The sequence below is a fragment of the Caloenas nicobarica genome, chromosome 1 (assembly GCF_036013445.1).
Source record: "Caloenas nicobarica isolate bCalNic1 chromosome 1, bCalNic1.hap1, whole genome shotgun sequence".
Taxonomy (NCBI): domain Eukaryota; kingdom Metazoa; phylum Chordata; class Aves; order Columbiformes; family Columbidae; genus Caloenas; species Caloenas nicobarica.
Genome location: NC_088245.1, coordinates 215,432,204 through 215,450,797, shown reverse-complemented (window position 1 = coordinate 215,450,797; position 18,594 = coordinate 215,432,204). Strand labels below are relative to the sequence as shown.

At 65.4% G+C, this 18,594-nt stretch overlaps 5 protein-coding genes across 6 annotated transcripts in view; 3 read left to right on the top strand and 2 right to left on the bottom strand.

The window, feature by feature from the left end:
• Positions 1-18,594, top strand: part of LOC135988764 (gastrula zinc finger protein XlCGF26.1-like) — a 129,858-nt gene that overhangs the window by 53,572 nt on the left and 57,692 nt on the right. The window lies entirely within an intron of this gene.
• On the top strand, positions 199-3,780 carry ANAPC15 (anaphase promoting complex subunit 15). The gene is made up of 4 exons (XM_065635324.1): positions 199-358; positions 3,202-3,261; positions 3,380-3,517; positions 3,596-3,780. The coding sequence occupies exons 1-4, from the start codon at positions 239-241 to the stop codon at positions 3,641-3,643; spliced, it is 366 nt and encodes a 121-aa protein (XP_065491396.1). The 5' UTR covers positions 199-238; the 3' UTR covers positions 3,644-3,780.
• On the bottom strand, positions 3,746-7,831 carry LOC135988903 (transmembrane O-methyltransferase homolog). Of its 2 annotated transcripts, none has more exons than XM_065635263.1 (4): positions 7,711-7,831; positions 5,834-6,122; positions 4,245-4,441; positions 3,746-4,173 (listed from the first exon to the last, which is right to left on the bottom strand). In XM_065635263.1, the coding sequence occupies exons 2-4, from the start codon at positions 6,093-6,095 to the stop codon at positions 3,808-3,810; spliced, it is 825 nt and encodes a 274-aa protein (XP_065491335.1). In that variant the 5' UTR covers positions 6,096-6,122; positions 7,711-7,831; the 3' UTR covers positions 3,746-3,807. The 2 variants fall into 2 exon arrangements, with proteins under 2 accessions (XP_065491335.1, XP_065491345.1); XM_065635273.1 differs by having other exon boundaries at positions 5,834-6,119.
• LAMTOR1 (late endosomal/lysosomal adaptor, MAPK and MTOR activator 1) lies at positions 9,483-13,090 on the top strand. The gene is made up of 5 exons (XM_065635309.1): positions 9,483-9,614; positions 10,791-10,933; positions 11,717-11,794; positions 11,886-12,012; positions 12,568-13,090. The coding sequence occupies exons 1-5, from the start codon at positions 9,573-9,575 to the stop codon at positions 12,658-12,660; spliced, it is 483 nt and encodes a 160-aa protein (XP_065491381.1). The 5' UTR covers positions 9,483-9,572; the 3' UTR covers positions 12,661-13,090.
• On the bottom strand, positions 13,458-17,075 carry LRRC51 (leucine rich repeat containing 51). Its single transcript, XM_065653870.1, is given in 10 exon segments — positions 13,458-13,605; positions 13,682-13,830; positions 13,912-14,099; positions 15,214-15,293; positions 16,089-16,129; positions 16,132-16,323; positions 16,325-16,446; positions 16,449-16,524; positions 16,526-16,769; positions 16,771-17,075. Coding segments are annotated over 10 exon segments (1,545 nt in total).

The following is an 18,594-nucleotide window of genomic DNA, read 5'->3' as shown; positions in this document are numbered from 1 at the left end:
ATGGAGGGGTCACAGCCACCCAACGAGTCACAGACGTGCCCGGGGGGGGGGTCCCAGATGCCCGGGTTGGGTGTCCCGGGGGGGGGCGGACACCTCCAGCTGTCAATCAGGCTGCGCTGACCCCGCCCCTCATTTGGCCACGCCCCCTTCCCCGCTTCCTTGTGGGCGTGGCCTCCCCTCCGCGCAGGGCGGGGCGTCCTCGACTTCCGGCCGGTGCCGCCGCGTCGCGTCCCCCGCCATGTCCACGCTGTTCCCGTCGCTGCTGCCCCGCGTCACCGAGTCCCTGTGGTTCAACCTCGACCGGCCGTGCGTGGACGAGACCGAACTGCAGCAGCAGGAGCAGCAGCACCAGGCCTGGGTAAGCGAGGTGGGGCGGGGAACGGGGGACCGGGGGGGAGCGAATTGTTCCCCAGATCCAACCTCAGCCTCCCCTGGCGCAACTTGAGGCCGTTTCCTCTGGTCCTGGCGCTTGTTCCTGGGGAGCAGAGCCCGACCCCCCCTGGCTCCAAGCTCCTTTCAGGCAGGTCAGAGATCAGGAGGTCTCCCCTCAGCTCCTGTTCTCCAGCTGAACCCCCAGCTCCCTCAGCCGCTCCCATCACACTTGTGCTCCAGCCCCTCACCAGCTCCGTTCCCTTCTCTCAACTCGCTCCAGCACCTCAAGGCCTTTCTTGGTGCGAGGGGCCCAGAACCGCCCCCAGGGTTTGCGGTTTGGCCTCCCCATTCCCAGCACAGGACGGTCACTGCCCTGGGCCTGCTGGCCACACCAGTGCTGGTCCCAGCCAGGATCCTGTGGCCTCTTGGCCACCTGGGCACACGCTGGCTCGTGTTCAGCCGCTGTTAAACCAGCTCTGGGTACAAGATTCCCATCTACAAGCCTCCCATGTTGGAGCACATCCCCCCCAATTCAGCCAGGTCACAGAATCACAGGATGTCAGGGATTGGAAGGGACCTCGAAAGCTCATCCAGTGCAACCCCCCGCCGGAGCAGGAACACCCAGCTGAGGTTACACAGGAAGGTGTCCAGGCGGGTTGGAATGTCTGCAGAGAAGGAGACTCCACAACCTCCCTGGGCAGCCTGGGCCAGGCTCTGGCACCCTCACCGGGAAGAAGTTTCTTCTCATATTTAAGTGGAACCTCCTGTGTTCCAGTTTGCACCCATTGCCCCTTGTCCTGTCACTGGTTGTCACCGAGAAGAGCCTGGCTCCATCCTCCTGACACTCCCCCTTTCCATATTGATCCCCATGAATGAGTCACCCCTCAGTCTCCTCTTCTCCAGCTCCAGAGCCCCAGCTCCTCAGCCTTTCCTCACACGGGAGATGCTCCACTCCCTCCAGCATCTTCGTGGCTGCGCTGGACTCTCTCCAGCAGTTCCCTGTCCTTCTGGAGCTGAGGGGCCCAGAACTGGACACAATATTCCAGATGTGGTCTCACCAGGTCCAGGGGGATGTTTCCTGCCCTGGTGGCTGCTCAGCAGATCCCACCCCTGAGGAATCTCCCGGCACTTCGGTTACTGGGTTGGAGACACCCAGCAACCCCACGGCAGTCTTTGCAGGGGTGAGGTTTGTGCTGCCCAAGCATGTGGAGCAGCCGTGCTTTGTCCCCACCTGTAAAGTGGACGTGAAAATAGATGGAGAGAATAAAGGGGACACCCTGGTTCCCCCCAGCTCCCCTTTCTCCAAGGATGAGGAGCAACCGGCCTGTGTTGAGGAGCTCTGGATGGTCTCAGCAGCCATCACTGCAGTGACCTACAACATGTCCCATGGCCACACCGGGAAGGTGACAGCGAGAAGCCATGTCGAGCCGCGGTCACCACTGTGGGTCCATTAGGACCTGAGGGAACGGCAGGTGAGGGTCAGGTTGGACATGAGGAAAAGGTTCTTCCCCCAGAGGTGCTGGACTCTGGAACAGGCTCCCCAGGGAGGTGTCCCGGCCCCAACCTGACAGTGTTCAAGAAGAGACTGGACAACGTCCTCAGACACACGGGGTGACATGTGGGGTGTCCTGTGCAGGGACAGGGGTTGGGCTCCATGATCCTGTGGGTCCTTCCAGCTCAGGACATTCCATGATAAAGTGGTCACCCAAGATTAAAATCAACTTATTTCCAAGGAATTATTTCTACTTCTAATCAACAGGCGATGTATTGTGGGAGTGTGAGATGGAACGTCCTGGGGGCTGTGACATAACTCGTGCAGCAAGGTGACCCTTGGCTGTGTCTGCTGGGAACAGCATCTCACACGGGTTTGATGATAAAATAGTCTGTCTTTCCCCTTCTCCCACCCCTTTGATCACAGATGGTTTGGGTTGAAGGACCTTCAGAGCTCCCTCAGTGCCCGCCCTGCCATGAGCAGGGACATCTGCACCAGCTCAGGTTGCTCAGAGCCCTGTCCAGCCTGGCCTGGGATGTCTCCAGGGATGGGGCATCCACCACTGAGAAAGATGGGGACAGATGTTTCAGCAGGGCCTGTTGTGATAGGACAAGGGGTGATAGTTTTAAACTGAAGGAGGGAGATTCAGGCCAGACATGAGGAAGAAATTGTTGCCCTGAGGGTGGTGAGAGCCTGGCCCAGGTTGGCCAGAGAGGTGGTGGCTGAACCATCCCTGGAGACATCCCAGGCCAGGCTGGACAATAATTTCTAATTTGCTTCTCCTCCCTCATGCTCATTTCAGAAGGGAAAGAAGTTACCCTGAACAAATACCACCTTTTTACTCCTGGCTCCTGCTGCTGGCTCAAGAATCCTTGAGCAGTTCCTCATTAATTAATTAACCTCCTCCACAGGGAGACGGGTGGTGATTTCTGCTCTGTGGTTGGGCGCCACGGCCCTGAGTATGGGGCAAAATCCACCTGTTTCAATGTTTCAATTTTTTTTATTTGGTTTGTTTTTAAAGTATCTAGGTGATTAAATTATTGCAATTAAATAAAATCATTTCAATCAGTAATTAAACCCCCAGTGCTTGGGTGGGTCTGAGTCCCTCTTGTTGGGGGGTGGGGGGAGGGTTTTAATTGAGCTTTAATTACCGGCAGCGCTTGTGCTCATCTGGCTGAACAGATGCATCGAATTTGGGTTACTTTTTTGGTGTAAAAACCCCAAAACTTTGTGTTTGGGCTCTGTCTGCCAGCAGGAAGCACTGGAGGGGGTCAGGGTGCTCAACCCCCCTTGGCCCCCATTTTTCTCCCTGTTTACTCCCCATTTTACCCCCCCAGCTCCAGAGCATCGCTGAGAAGGACAACAACCTGGTGCCCATTGGGAAACCAGCATCTGAGGTGGGTTCGGTGCTGCGGGGAGGGGACGGGGTGTCCCCCAGCCCTGTGCGAGGTGGGGGGACACTGTGGGGGTCATGTCCCACCCCCTGGCGAGGCGCTGGAGCTGCTGTCCCCGCAGCATTACGACGAGGAGGAGGAGGAGGATGACGAGGACGATGAGGACAGTGAGGAGGACTCGGAGGACGACGAGGACATGCAGGACATGGACGAGATGAATGATTATAACGAGTCGCCCGACGACGGGGAGATTAACGAGGTAAATTGGGGGAGGGGAGACGCCTCCCCCTGGATCCACGCTCTGCTTTGGGGGGGCTCAAACGTTTCCCCACTGCAGGTGGACATGGAGGGGGCAGAGCAGGACCAGGACCAGTGGATGATCTGAGCCGGAGGTTTGGGGGAGCCTGAGCCCCCTGCATGGTGTCGGAACCCCGGGGTGTGTTTTGGTGCCGGGTGGGGCGCGGGGTGAAGCTGCCGGGGGAGCACGTGGCCTATTTTCTTAATAAACTCAATTTTTCAGAAACGGGCACAAGGCCCCGCGCACCCCGTTTAATGGGGGCCCCGGCGCTCCCCGGTGTCCCCGCTGGGCACCGGGTCGCCGTCTCCACCGTAGCGCAGCTCAGCGATGCCGTCAGGGATGGCGGGGAAGTACTCGAGGCTGGCGCGATGCAGGCGGCAGCGGTACCGGCCGCAGGTTTTGGCGTACTGCAGGAAATGGGGCGCGCCGGGGAAGAGGACGTTGTCGGCCAGGACGGTGGCCCCCGGCGCCAGCAGCTGGTGAGTTTCCAGCAGCTGCAGGTCCCGCAGGTACCAGCGCTTGCGGTGATCCATGAAGATGAAATCGGCCTGGGCCAGGCCGTGGTGCTGCCGCAGCCGTGGGATCACCACATCCGTGGGGCCCACGATCAGCTCCACCTGTGCCGGATCCCACTCAGCGTTGCTGTATCGGGGTCCCCCCGCTGTCCTCCCCCCGCCCCGGTGCTCACCGTGCGCTCGTCGAAGCCGGCCAGCCGGATCACCTTCTCAGCCACGGCGCCGTGCTGTGGTTCCACCGCCACGGTGTAGAGGCGGGCGCCCGGCGGCAGCCCTGCTGCCAGCAGCACCGCGCCGTAGCCGAGGTGGGTGCCCAGCTCCAGCACCCGCCGCGGTGCCCGCTCCGCCAGCAGCCGCTCCACGATCCGCCCTGCGGTGCCACCAAGTCCTCAGGGACATGGCGGGGACACTGGGGGCTGTGTCACCCTGCCCCGTGTCTCCCCTCCCCAGGGGCTTCCCTGGCACCCAGAGGGGCAGGAAGGAGGGGAATGGTTGTGCCAGAGCTCCCTTGTCCCCCTGTCCCTGCCCCATGTCCCCCTGGCACTTGGGTCCACACTGGGGGCACAAAGTCCTGATCTGGTGCCGTGACTGTAGCGGCAGTGCCATGGCTGTGCCAATGATGTCATGGCCACGCCAATGGCGCCACAGCTGTGCCAATGACACCGTGGCTGTGCCAACAGTGCTGTGGTCATACCAGCAGTGCCACGGCCTCACCAGTGGTGTCATGGCTGTGTCAATGGTGCCATGGCCATGCTGGTGCTGCCACACCTGCGCCAATGATGCCATGGCCAGTGCCGTGGCTGCACCAATGGTGTCATGGCCAGGTCAACAGAGCCATGGCGGTGCCAATGACACTATGGCTGTGCTGATGGTGTCACGGCCGTATCAACGCCGGCACAGCCATGCCAGCAATGCCACAGCCCTGTTAATGGTGATACTGCCGTGCCAATTATACTGTGGCCATACCAACAGTGCCATGGCCATGCCAATGGTGCCACGGCTGTGCCAGGGGTGCCACAGCTGTACCAACAATGCCATGGCCATGCCAGCAGGGCTGTGGCCACACCAATGGTGTCATGGCTGTATCAACAGTGCCATGGCCATACCAATGGTGCCATGGCTGTGCCGTTGGTGCAATGGCCACACCAACAGTGCCATGGCCATGCCCATGACACCATGACTATGCCAACCATGCCATGGTCATACTAGCAGTGCCATGGCCACGCCAACAGTGCCATAGCTGTGCCAATGATGCCATGGCTATGTCAACAATGCCATGGCTACGCGAGCAGTGCCATGGCTAAGCTGGCGGTGCTATAGCCATGCCATTGGTGCTGTGGCCATGCCAATGATGCCACAGCCATGCCACCAGTGCCATTGCCACACCAATGGCGTCATGGCCGTATCAACAGTGCCACTGCCGTGCCAACAGTGCCATGGCTGTGCCAATGGTGCTATGACCATGCCAACCAGGCCATGGCCATTCCAACAATGCCATGGCCATGCCAGCAGTGCCATGGCCAAACGAATGGTGTCAGGGCTGTGCCAACAGTGCCACAGCTGTGCCAATGATACCATGGCCATACCAACAATGCCATGTCCACATCAATGGCGCCACAGCTTTACCATTGGTGCTGTGGCCATGCCAATGATACCACAGCCATGCCAACAGTGCCATAGCTGTCCCAGTGATGCCACGGCCACGCTGGCAGTGCCACAGCTACACCAGTGGTGCCGCGGCCGTGCCATCGGCTGCTCTCACCTTTGACGGGCCCCACGCAGCTCAGGTGCTCGTGATGGCAGCTCCAGCGGTCAAAGGTGCTGAGGATGTGCCGTGGGTCGCCGGGCACCGCGTGCGCCAGCAGGTACTGGAAGGCGCGGTGCTCGCGGGGGACGCCGCTCAGGCGGTCGCGCAGCCAGACCCGCAGCACCGCGCGGTACAGCAGCGCCAGGTAGTGCCGGTAGCGCAGCAGGAGGGTGAGGAGCAGCGGGAGGAAGGCCAGAGCGATGGCCGGGGACACCATGACCGGGGGGGGTCCCCTGGGGAGCTGCTGTGGTGGGGACACGCGGGGCATGAGCTGGAAGGGGGTGGCGCTGGGAGGAACCGTCTGGCGCAGCCTGTGGCTTTGCTGCCCCCGTGCCACGAATTCTGCACCCCACACCCTACGGCCCAAAATGGGCGCCCAAAAAAATCTGCGTCCCATGTGCGGCACCGCAAAACCTGCATACAAAAACCTGTGCCCCAAAATCTGCACCCCAAAACATGCACCCCACACCCTGCACCCCAAAACCTGTGCCCCAAAATGTGCACCATAAAACACTCACTCCACACCCTGCACCCAAAAACCTGCACCCCAAAATGTGCACCTCAAAACCTGTGCCCCGAAACCACCCCAAAACCCTCACCCCACACTCTGTGCCCCAAAATGTGCACCTCAAAACCTGTGTCCCAAGGCGTTCACCCCATACCCTGCACCCCAAAACCTGTGCCACACACCCTGCACCCCACAACCTGTGCCCCAAAATGTGCACCCTAAAACCCACCCCCACACCTGTGCCTCATACCCTGTGCCAGACACCCTGCACCCCAAAACCTGTGCACCAAAACCTACACCCCACATTCTGCACCCTAAACCATGTGCCCCAAAATCTGCACCCCAAAACCTGTGCCCCAAAATGTGCACCACAAACCCCCAAACGTCTGCCTCCAAACCTTCACCCTGAAACCCGCACCCCATGACCTGCTCCCCAAAACCTCCACCCCAAAATGTGCACCCCAAACCTTGTGCCCCAAAACCTGTGCCACACACCCTCACCCCAAAACCTGTGCCCCAAAATCTGTAGCCCACAATCCTCACCCACACCCTGCACCTCAAAACCTGCACCCCAAAACATGCACCTCAAAACCTGCGCCTCACACTCTATGCCCCAAAAACAGCACCCCAAAACCCTCACTCCACACCCTGCACCCAAAATGTGCCCAAAAATCAGTGCCCCAAAATCTGTGCCCCAAAACATGCACCGCAAAACCTGCATCCCAGAATGTGCACCCTGCCCCTCCTCAACCTGTGCCGCAAAACGTGCCTCTCAAAATGTGCACCCCAAAATCTGCGCCCACACCCTGCACCCCAAAACCTGTGGCACACCCCGTGCCCTAAAACCTGCACCCCAAAACGTGCACCCCACACCCTGCACCCCAAAACCAACACCCTGAAACCTGCAACCCAAAATGTGCACCTCAAAACCTGCGCCTCACACCCTGTGCCCCAAAAACAGCACCCCAAAACTTTCGCTGCAAAATGTGCACCCTGCACCCCAAACCCTGTGCCCCAAACCCTGTGCTACACACCCTCGTCTCAACACCCGTACCCAAAACCATGCACCCCACAATCTGCACCCCACAATCTGCACCCACACCCTGCGCCCCGAAACCAGCACCCCACACCCTGCACCCCAAAACCTGCAACTCAAAATGTGCACCTCAAAACCTGTGCCAGACACCCTTGCCGCAACACCTGCACCCAAAAACATGCACCCCAAAGCGTGCATCCCGTATCCTGCTCCCCAAAACCTGCGCCCGCCCTGCACTGTTGGGTGTCCCCAGCCACACGGAGGGGACAGAGCCGGGGTGGCACCCACCTGTGAGCTGGCTGTGGGGAGCAGGCAGGGGCAGGCAGAGTGCAGGCAGGACCAGGACCCGGGATCCAGGACACAGGACACGGGATCCAGGACACGGGATCCAGGACACAGGCAGGATCAGGACCCGGGATCCAGGACACAGGACACGGGATCCAGGACACAGGACACGGGATCCAGGACACAGGCAGGATCAGGACCCGGGATCCAGGACACAGGACACGGGATCCAGGACACAGGCAGGATCAGGACCCGGGATCCAGGACACAGGACCCGGGATCCAGGACACAGGCAGGATCAGGACCCGGGATCCAGGACACAGGACCCGGGATCCAGGACACAGGACACGGGATCCAGGACACAGGCAGGATCAGGATCCAGGACTCAGAATCAGGACTCAGACAGGATCCAGGACTCAGAACCAGGACACAGGCAGGATCAAGACTCAGGACTCAGGATCCAGGACACAGGATCCAGGACACAGGCAGGATCAGGACTCAGGATCCAGGACTCAGGATTCAGGACTCAGGACTCAGGCAGGATCAGGATCCAGGACTCAGAATCAGGACTCAGGCAGGATCCAGGACACAGGACACAGGCAGGATCAGGACACAGGATCAGGACTTAGGCAGGATCCAGGACTCAGGATCCAGGACACAGGCTCCAGGACTCAAGATCCAGGACTCAGGCAGGATCAGGACTCAGGCAGAGGCAGGCAGGGAGCAGGCGGGATGCCGGGGGCAGGCGGGATGCCGGGGCCAGGCGGGATGCAGGATCCAGGACACAGACTCAGGCAGAGGCCGCTGGGCCGGCAGCCCCGGCGCTGCCGCTCAATTATTGATGGTGGCACCGCGGCTGCGGCGGCTCCGATTACTGGGGACCAGTTACCGACGGGGGAGGGGAACTGGGCCGGGGGGTCCCCGTACAGGGACTGGGGGCTGATACTGGGGCTGGGGGCTGATCCTGGGACTGGGGTCCCCATACTGGGACTGGGGCCTGATACAGGAGTGGCTGCAGTGGGAGTACTGGGGGGTTACTGGGGGGCACTGGGAGGGTCACCAGGAGGCACTGGAGAGATAGTGGGGGGCACTGGGGCCACTGAGGGGGCGTCACTGGGAGGCACTGGGGGGTTACTGGAGGGCACTGGGGGGTCACCGGGAGGCACTGGGGGTTAGTGGGGAACACTGGGGGCACTGGGGGTTCACTGGGGGCCACTGGGAGGTTACTGGGGGAACTGGGAGCAATGGGAGAACTGGGGAAACTGGGGGTCACTGGGAGCACTGGGGGCACTAGGGGGAACATCGGGGGGCACTAGGAGCACTGGGGGCTCACTGGGGGTTACTGGGAGCAATGGGAGAACTGGGAGCACTGAGGGGCACTGGGGTCACTGGGGGGTCACCGGGGGGTCACCGGGGGGTCACGGGGGCGACACCCGCGCGCACGCGCAGCCCCGCGCGCCCCCGCCCCGGGCGCCACGCGCACACACACACACACACGCGCGCGCGCGGGGGTGGGGGGGGAGGCGCGTGCCAGCGCCCACGTGACCGGCGCCCGGTCACGCGCGCGCGCCGCCCACGGCCGCGTGACACCGCCCGCGCGCGACCCCGCGACGAAGAAACCCCGCGCGCGCCTCCTCCTCCCCACCCGCGCGCGCGCTGATTGGCCGCCCGCCGCGCGACGGCGCCGCCTTCAGGCGGGGCGGGGAAGCGGCGCGCACCTTCCCTTCCCCATTGGCTCTTTGCGCCGAGCCACGTGACGCCGGGTCACGAGGCCGGCGGGGCGGTGGCTCCGCCCCCCGCTCCCCCCTCACGTGACCGGGGCGGCCGGGCCCCTCCCGGACAGCGCCGGGGCCGCCGCCGCTCGCCATGGGCTGCTGCTACAGCAGCGAGGCCGAGGCCTCCGACCAGGTGCGCCCGGGGCCGCCGCGGGAAGCCCGGGGCCGGCGGGGACCGGCGCCGTGGGCTGGGCTTGGGGGGGTGCGGCCCGTTCCCGGTAGGCGCCGGCCTGTCCCGTAGGCCGCGGCCCCGCCGTGGTGGAGACACGACACGGGGGGCGGCCCGTCCGCTCCCTCCCTGGCCCCTCCCGGGCCCCTCCCGGTGCTCCCAGGGTGGGCGTTCCCGGGACCCCACCCCCGGTCCTCTCCAGGAAGCGGCTCCGGGAGTCTCGGCTGCCCCGTGACAGCAGCAGCGGAGCCGCCGCCTCCCGGCCCGGCTGGTCCTGCCGGTGCCCACACGGGTCTAGAGAGGCCTGGCCTTGCCGTGGCCCCGGTGCTGCTCGGCCGGGAGGGGACGGAGGAGCCGGGGACTCCAGTGCGAACCCCCCGGGGCGGTGGTGCCTGCTTGGCACCGGGTCCGGTGGCTCCGGAGCCACTGTCACCGTCCCCAAAGGAGCCCAGTGGTCCCGTCCCCACCGTGACCCCTCTCCCTCCGATCATTATTTCCACTCCCAGAGTTTTCCTGCACGTCACTTCCTTAATGTCCCTTTTTCTTGCCGTTTCTCCCCATGGGTGACACGTCCTGGTCCCCCCGACCCTGCAGCCCCCGCGGTGGGATCCGTGCCAGCGGCTCCTTCCTGGGGCAGCAGCGTCACTGTCCCCGCCGAACGGCTCCTGCAAAACTGGAGCTGTCACCTGTCCTGCGGAAACTTAATCCCCGTGTCCCTCCCATGGAGTCGGTCCCTGACAGCTCATCCCTGGGGGGCCTAGGCAGTGGCTGAGCCGTGGGGGTCTGAATGGGACCTGAGTGACGTTTGGGGGCTCTGCATTCCTAAAACTGGCGGGGGGGGGGCGTGCCCTGTGGTTCTGCTCCCTCTGAGAGCCCCCTCTTTGCGGGGGGGTTCACCTACCTGGGGATTTGGTGAGTCTGGGTGGGGGGTGATGCCACGACGGGTGGGTTGGGGATGCAATGGGTGTGTCCCCATTAGCCCCGTGTTTTCGGGTCGGTTGGTACTGGCGTGTTTGGGATATTCCGGTGGGGAGGCTGGAAAAAACAGGGGAATTGAGGAAAAAGAGCCCGGGCACAACCTCGGCACAGCTGGGGTGACACCGGGGCTGAGCCTCCTCTTGCTATTTGTCTCCTTCCCAGGAAGAAGAGACAAAGCGGCTGCTGGAGCCAGCGGCCACCCCCCCCAAGGTGCTGAACGGCGCCGAGCAGAGTTACCACAGCCTCCCCTCGGCGCGCACCGACGAGCAGGCCATGCTCTCTTCCATCCTCGCCAAAACCGCCATGTAAGCCCCACACAGCTCCCCCCAGCTCCGGTTTGAGCCCCTCTGGATGTGGGGTGACCCGCAGGCTGGGGGACAGGGGCTGGGGAAGCAGAGTGGGGTGAGCAAGTGAGTCCATGGGGACAGCAGTGTGGTGTCCCCTTTGGGGGAGCGCTCTGCTGTCCCTGGGGTGGGGGGCGCTTGGGTCGCTCGAGTGAGGGGCTGCATGACGGGGTCCCCAGGGGATGGGCCACCCCTCACCTCTCTGTGGCTACTTGGGAAGATTGCAGAGAATCACAGAATCATTTGGGTTGGAAAAGCCCCTCAAGATCATGGAATCCGATCATAACCCAGCCCTGGCACTGCCCCATGTCCTGAGAACCTCATGTCCGTCTGTCCAACCCCTCCAGGGATGGTGACTCCAGCACTGCCCTGGGCAGCCTGTTCCAATGCCCCACAGCCCTTTGGGGAAGAAATTGTTCCCCAGATCCAACCTCAACCTCCCCTGGCGCAACTTGAGGCCGTTTCCTCTGGTCCTGGCGCTTGTTCCTGGGGAGCAGAGCCCGACCCCCCTGGCTCCAAGCTCCTTTCAGGCAGGTCAGAGATCAGAAGGTCTCCCCTCAGCTCCTGTTCTCCAGCTGAACCCCCAGCTCCCTCAGCCGCTCCCATCACACTTGTGCTCCAGCCCCTCACCAGCTCCGTTCCCTTCTCTCAACTCTCTCCAGCATCTCAAGGCCTTTCTTGTCCTCGGGGGTGGGGGAGATGTGACAAACCCCCAGTGGGACCCGCTGGTTTGTGTCTCCACAGCAACATCATCGACGTGTCAGCTGCGGATTCACAGGGCATGGAGCAGCACGAGTACATGGACCGAGCGCGGCAGTACAGGTGGGCCCGGCTCCGCTTCCCCGCCCATCCCCACATCCCAGCGCTTGTCCCTGTGTCCCGGCACTGACCTGTCACCGCTGTCCCCCGGCAGCACGCGCCTGGCCATGCTGAGCAGCTCGCTGCCGCACTGGAAGAAGCTGCCGCTGCTGCCGTCTCTCACCAACCAGCCGCACCAAGTCCTGGCCAGCGACCCTGTCCCCTTTGCAGACCTGCAGCAGGTGAGGGGCTGGGGACAGCTTGGGGTCCCCTTGGTGCTCCCTGGGGGCAGCAGTGACATCCCCGCTCGCCGGGGGCACTGGTGGCTGCTGGTTTTGGCAGCCTGGCTGTGCTGCAGAGCCCCGGGCAGGTCCTGGTGGCTGCTCCCACTGTCCTTAGCTCAGCACAGCCGTGCCGGGGGAGCGGGGATGCCGTGGGGACACGGTGGCCATGCCAGGGGAGTGGGTACACTGTGGGGACACGGTGGCCATGCCAGGGGAGTGAGTACACCGTGGGGACACAGTAGCCATGCCAGGGATGACCAGGCAGCGGGGGGGCTGTCAGGCAGCGCAGGCAGCGTCGCCCTAGAGATCCACTCCCCAGCACAGGCAGCAGCTGCTGCTGCCCGTTCCCTGCCTGCCAGGGCCGAACTCACTCCCCGCTGGGCTTGGGGGGGCCTCTCCGGCCCCCCAGCCCAGTTGCTGCTCCCCGTGGAGTCACGGGGTTCAGCGCCCCCCCTGGGGGGGGTTCACCCGCGGGACGTACCGACCCCCCCGGCCGGGTTTTGGCGCCCGCAGGTGTCCCGGATCGCTGCCTACGCCTTCAGCGCCCTCTCCCAGATCCGCGTCGACGCCAAAGAAGAACTGGTTGTACAGTTTGGCATCCCCTGAGCCCCCCCGCTGCACCATTTTGGGGGGGTTCTGGTTTGTTGTTTTGTTTTGTTTTTTCCCCTTTTTGGTCTTTATTTCTCCTCCTCATGGCACCGCAACAGAACTTGTACAGACGCCCCGTTTGCTACTAATCGCCACCACACTTGTCACCGGCGCGTCCCCCCCTGGGACCTTCCTCTCCCTCCTGGGGGGCGGGCGGGGGGGGGGGGTGCGTGGCGGGGGGACACATGACGCTGCGTTTTGCCGGGATGGCACAAAGGGAATGCCGGCACGGTGAGGCCCCGGCACAAGTGGTGACACTGCGGGGGGGACCGGTGGCTTCTGTCACCGCCCCCGCCCCTCATTTTTACATGTTTGAACCTTTATTTGTTTGGGTTTTTTTTTTAATTATTATTTTGGGCCACAGTAGATAAATCCACATTCAGCCGGTGCCTGTCTCCTCTGTCCTGGATGCATGGGGGGGTGACATGTCCCACTGTCCCCTCCTGCAGGGGGTGATGGGGATTTTGGGGACGAATGTGCCTTGTTTGGGGACAGCTCTTGGGACAAAGTCCCTGCAGCTCAGGGGGGCTCTGGGTGCTGCTGTTGTTTCCATGTTGCACCTTGTCCCTTCCCGCCTTTTCCAGTGTCTCCCCCTGGGCAGGGGGTGACATGGGGGGGACACAAGTTCCACCACCCCTCCCCAAACAGGTGGCTCAGGGCAGCTCTGGGGGCTGGTGACACCCTGGGGACTTCCAGTCCCCTCCCGTGTGCCCCAGCTCTCTCAACCCCTGGGGCGTCACTGCGTCCCTACCTCACTACGAAGCCGGGGGGCCCCCCCTGCGTCCCGGGGCCCCCCCTTTCTTCTTGCTGCGCTGGGCAGTGGCTGCGTCCTTGCGGTCCTGTTTTGTCACCGCGCTGAAGTCCAGGGAGGTGAGATGTGGCAGCTGGGACAACACGTAGCTCCTGGCGGGGGGACACAGGAGGTCCAGTGGGGTACAGGGGCCCCCCCAGTCTCCCGGGGGGGGAAGGGGGGGGTTACCTGTAACCCCTGAGCTCTTCCATGGGGTTCCCGTGCAGGGTGAGACGGCGCAGCTGGGGCAGGACTCCCAATTTGTCCACCTCACCCAGGTCCCCGATGTCATTCCCGTGCAGCTGCAGGCTCTGCAGGGCCCCCAGGGTGCTCAGCACCTGCGGGACCCCCCCCAAAATCAGCTGGGGACCCTGGGACCCCCCCGGCAGGGTGGGGAAACTGAGGCAGGGCCCCCGTACCAGGTGGATGTGTTGGAGGCGGTTGAAGGAGAGGTCGAGCCAGCGGAGCAGCGCGGGGTCCAGGCGCAGCCCCCGCAGGGTGGGGAGCAGCTCCCCCAGCCCCCCCAGCTGGTTGTTGTTGAGGCGCAGCGCGGGGGGGGGTGGCCGGGGGGGTGTGGGGCCGGCACGGGGCTGGGTTTGCAAGAGATCTGGGGGGAGACAGGGGAGTCCCATGGGGGGGTCCCGTGCGTGACGGGGTGGGTCTCACAGGGGGTGCTGGTTCTGTGGGGGGCGGGGGAGTCCTAGTTGGGGAGTGCAGGTCCTGGGGGGGTGTCCCATGGTGGGGGGGTCTCATGGGGGGTGTGGGGGCTCACCAGTGGGAGTGGGGGGCCATGGTTGAGGGGGGGGGTCCCACTTGGGGAGTGGGATGACGTTGGGGGGGGTGGCATCATGTGTGGGGGTCCCACTTGGGGAGCAGGAATTCTTCTGGGGGGGGGAGAATCCCATGGAGGGTGTGGGGTTGTGGGATGGGGCGGTGTCCTGTTGGGGGGTCCCACAGAGGGAGTGGGGTCCTGTGGGGGGTGTCATGGGGAGGGTGGGTTCCTGGTGAGGGAAGAGGTCGCATGAAGTGTGGGGTTCACAGGGGGAACGGGATGTCATGGGGGGGGTCCCATGGGGTGAGAAAGATTGTGTGTGGGAGAGTGTTGTGTGTGGGGGTCCCACAGGGGGAGCTGGTCCCATGGGGAGGGGTCCCAATTGGGGAGTGCAGGTCCTGGGGGGGTCCCATGGGAGGAATGGGGGGAGGGGGGTCCAGGGTGCCGTGGCGGGGGTGTTCACCAGTGGGAGTGGGGTGCCATGGCGGGGCGTGTCCCATAGTGGAGTGGGTCTCGGCGGGGGGAACAGGGGATCGAATTGGGGTGGGTCTTGAGGGGAGGTTCCCCAGGGGCAGAAGCGTCCAGTGGGGGGGTCCCACAGAGGGACCACTGTCATGGGAGGGGGGGTGTTCTGTGGGGGGGAGCAGGGTCCAATGTGGGGGGGTCTGGTGGGGGGATCCCATAGGGGGAATGGGGTCCTGTGGGGGGGGTTCCGTGGGGGAAATGGGATTTGGGGGGGGGGCTTGTCCTATGGGGAGGGACTAGGGTCCCATGGATGGGTCTCACAGGTGGAGGGGGGTCATGGGGGTGGGGGGTGCTGTCCCGTGGAGGGGGGTCCCACAGGGGACTGAGGTCATGGCGGGGTGGGTGTCCCATGGCGGGTCCCATTCGGAGAACAGTGTCCCGTGGGGGGGGCCCCACGGGTGAAGGGGGGTCCGGTCGCACCCACCCTCGATGGTGCTGATGTTGCAGAAGGAGAAGTCAAGGGGGGGGCCCAGCTCGGGTCGCTCCTCCCAGGCTGGCATCTCCCTGGCCCCCCAGTGCTGTGGGGCAGAGCGGGACCCCAGTGCCCACCCCCACCCTCCACACATGTCCCTCCTGCCCCACTGTGGGCCCTTGGGTCCCCCACTGGGGTCCCTTGTGTGTCCCCACCCCCTGAGTGGGGTCCTGTGCCCCCCACTCCCACACACCCCAGAGCAACCCCCTCCCCGTGGCCCCACGTGTGTCCCATTACACCCCCAGGAGCCCCCTTGCCTCCCTTGGACCCCACGCGTGTCCCCCCCTTCCCCAGGAGCCCCCTCCCCTGGACCCCCATGCGTGTCCCCGTGTCATCCAGGACCGCCCCCCACCCCACCTTCCCTGTTGGCCCCACGCGTGTCCCCCCCCACCAGACGCCTTTTCTCCTGGGCTCCCACCCGTGTCCCCCAGAAGCCTCCCCGGCCCCACGGGTGTCCCCCAGGATCCCCCGTTCCTGTACTCCCCCTCGTGTCCCTGTGTCCCCCAGGACCCCCCTCCCCTGGCCCCCTCCCTGTGTCCCCCAGGACCCCCCTCCCCTGACCCCCCCGTGTCCCTGTGTCCCCCAGGACCCCCCTCCCCTGACCCCCTCCCTGTGTCCCCCAGGACCCCCCTCCCCTGACCCCCCCGTGTCCCTGTGTCCCCCAGGACACCCCTCCCCTGACCCCCCCCGTGTCCCTGTGTCCCCCAGGACCCCCCTCCCCTGACCCCCCCGTGTCCCTGAGTCCCCGAGGACCCCCCTCCCCTGACCCCACCGTGTCCCTGTGTCCCCCAGGACCCCTCTCCCCTGCCCCCCCCGTGTCCCGGTACCTGCCGCCGCCGCCCCCTCCCCACTCGCGTCTCCCCCCCGTCCCCGTTGCCACGGCAACCCGCTCCCGCCGGCTCTCGCGAGACCCGCGCGCCTACGAGGGGCCGCCGGGATTGGTAGTTTCCCTTCGTCCTCCCCGCCACGTGACGCGCCCCACCCCGCTGGCCACCAATGGGGAAGCGGCGGGGGCGGGAGAAGCCGTTTGAATCCGGGCGGCGGCGGCACGGCCGGGGGGGCGGCGGCCCCGGACGCGGTACTGGGGGGGTCGGGGGTCTGGAGCACGGGGGACGGGGACACGGACACTCGGGGTGCGGGGGGTTTGTTCCCCCACCGCCGGCCCCGCACCGGGCCCGGCAACGAAGGCGGGGGGGCCCAGCGCGGGGCCTCCCGGGCGCCCCCGGGAGGCCGCGTCCGCCCCCCCCCCGCTCCACGGGCGCTTTGCTGCCGCCGGGGCCGGTTTAAAATCCCCGAACCCCTCCGCCTTGGCCGGGCTCGGGGCGGCCCCAGCGCCCCGGGGAGGGTCCCCGAGGGACGAGCGTCCCCCCTCCCGCCACCCCCAGGTGACAGCGGGGGGGTCCGGAGTGCAGACGAGGGTCCCGCAGCCCCAGCGGCGGGTCCGGTCCCCACGAATCTGTGGCTGCTTGGGGGTGGGGGGCGGATTTCTTGGGAAGCAACCGGGGGGGAGGTTCACACCCCGCCGCTCCCTGCGGCCCACCGGGGCCCGGCGGGGTGACGGCAGCGATCGCCCCCACGGCCGGGATTGGGGGGGTGTGTGGGGGGCTCATCCCGGTGCCCCCCCCCGGCAGCAGCGCCTTTCGGTGCCGTTGCGCCTTTAACTTGCGCGGCCCCGGCGCGGTGACGTGGGGGTGGCCCGGGGCCAGGAAGGGGAACGGGAACGGGAACCGAGCGCCGCTCCGCCAGCCCCGCCGCACCGCAGCCACAACAACTTTTCTTTTGTGCGCGGCCCCCCCGGCCCCGCCGCCGCTCATGGCCCCTTGAACCGCCCCCCCCCCGCCCCGTGCGCCGACGGCGGCCGCCGAGCGCCCCCGGTAAGACCCGAACAAAGATTTTGATCCCCCTTCTTACTTGTTTGTTTTTTTGAGGGGGGGGAGTGGCTAAGCTCGCCCCCCCAGCCCCTCGCCCCCTCCCAGCCCCTCGCTGCCCCTCCGGTGCCCACCGACCCCCCCCGAAGCGCGAACCCCCCCCCCCGGCGCCGGGACGCGGGGCGGCCCCGTTGGGTTTTGCCAACATCCGGGCGCTCCCGCTCGGGGTGGCCGCCGTGTCCCCCCCCCGTCCCCGCCTCCTCCTCCTCCCCGCGCTGGGGGGCTCCTGTGGGTCACCCCCCACCCCCCCGACGCTTGGGTACTTCCCGCAGCGGGACCCCCACCCCGTCCTGTCCCGTCCCGTCCCGGGGGGGGCACGGGCACCGGGCCACGGGAGCTCCGGAGCTTGCGTAACGCCGTGTTTGGACGCGGGGGGGGCGCGGCAAAGGGCAGCGCCATGGCCGGCACCGCCAGCGGGGCTTGGCCCCCCGACCAGCGACCCCCCCCCCGGGTCTCCCCTCGGTGCCGACGCGCCCCAGCCGCACGGATCCGAGCGAGGGGGGTGTTGTTGGCACCGGTGGCACCGGTGACGCAGGAGCGGGCAGCCCGTCCCGTCCTGTCCCCGGTAGCGCCCGGCTCGGCGGGACGCGGGGCTGGCGCGCCCCGAGTTTTCGGGTGGAATTGTGGGGTGCACCCCCTGGCCGCGGGGGCGGCGGGGCTGGTTTGGAGCCGAGCTGGAGGCAGGATCCATCCTGCCCAGGATCCAGCACCGGCAGCGGGGGCTCCGCGTCCCCCAAAACCATCGCACTGGTGCTCATGGGACCGGCTGCGCGTCTCGGCCTGTAGCGATGGGAGTGTCGGGGTGTGAGGAGGAGCCCCCTCCCCAGCGGGGCTATTTTGGGTGATTTTGGCCCCCGCCTCCGCTCCCGGCAGCTCCCGGATCACCGGGGTGGCACCGGGAGGCTGAGCTCAGCGTGGGGGGGACGTGGCACCGATCCCGGGGTGGCTCATCCCTGCTCCCCCCACACGGCGATGCTGGGGGGCTCCCCCGGGGGGTCGCTCCCCTGAGCGGGCAGCGGGAGCTGGCAGCGCTCCCGTGGCTTGGCCGCCTCGCCGGGCCCGGCTGGGGCTGCTTGACCTTTGCCGGCTCCTTCCAGCCCCCGTGGCGATGGCAGCTGGGCTGGGGGGGACCGGTGACCCCGGCTCCTGTCCCACCGGCGTTTTGGTGGCTGCGCAGCCAGAGCAGCTGCAGGAGCTCAGCCCCCAGCACCCCAAATTCTCTCCTTTTCTTTTCTTTTCTTTTTTTCCTTTTTTTAAAAATTTCCTCCCCCCGTGGGCTCTGTGGGAGCTCACCCCCCCATTCTCCCACCACACTCAGCCGCAGCTGGTTGTTCCTGCCCAGTTTGGTGCTTGTTTGTCGCTGGTCCCCGGTCCCTTCTGCTCCCCAAGGGCCACGCTGGGATCT

Excerpts from the sequence above, each read along its gene's own strand:
- ANAPC15 (XM_065635324.1), top strand. The coding sequence starts at position 239 with ATGTCCACGCTGTTCCCGTCGCTGCTGCCCCGCGTCACCGAGTCCCTG. Across the intron at positions 3,262-3,379 it reads TTGGGAAACCAGCATCTGAG|CATTACGACGAGGAGGAGGA; the intron begins GTGGGTTCGGTG and ends CTGTCCCCGCAG. Across the intron at positions 3,518-3,595 it reads ACGACGGGGAGATTAACGAG|GTGGACATGGAGGGGGCAGA; the intron begins GTAAATTGGGGG and ends TCCCCACTGCAG.
- LOC135988903 (XM_065635263.1), bottom strand. The coding sequence starts at position 6,095 with ATGGTGTCCCCGGCCATCGCTCTGGCCTTCCTCCCGCTGCTCCTCACC. Across the intron at positions 4,442-5,833 it reads CTGCGTGGGGCCCGTCAAAG|GGCGGATCGTGGAGCGGCTG; the intron begins GTGAGAGCAGCC and ends GTGGCACCGCAG. Across the intron at positions 4,174-4,244 it reads CCGGCTTCGACGAGCGCACG|GTGGAGCTGATCGTGGGCCC; the intron begins GTGAGCACCGGG and ends GATCCGGCACAG.
- LAMTOR1 (XM_065635309.1), top strand. The coding sequence starts at position 9,573 with ATGGGCTGCTGCTACAGCAGCGAGGCCGAGGCCTCCGACCAG. Across the intron at positions 11,795-11,885 it reads GACCGAGCGCGGCAGTACAG|CACGCGCCTGGCCATGCTGA; the intron begins GTGGGCCCGGCT and ends GTCCCCCGGCAG. Across the intron at positions 12,013-12,567 it reads CCTTTGCAGACCTGCAGCAG|GTGTCCCGGATCGCTGCCTA; the intron begins GTGAGGGGCTGG and ends TGGCGCCCGCAG.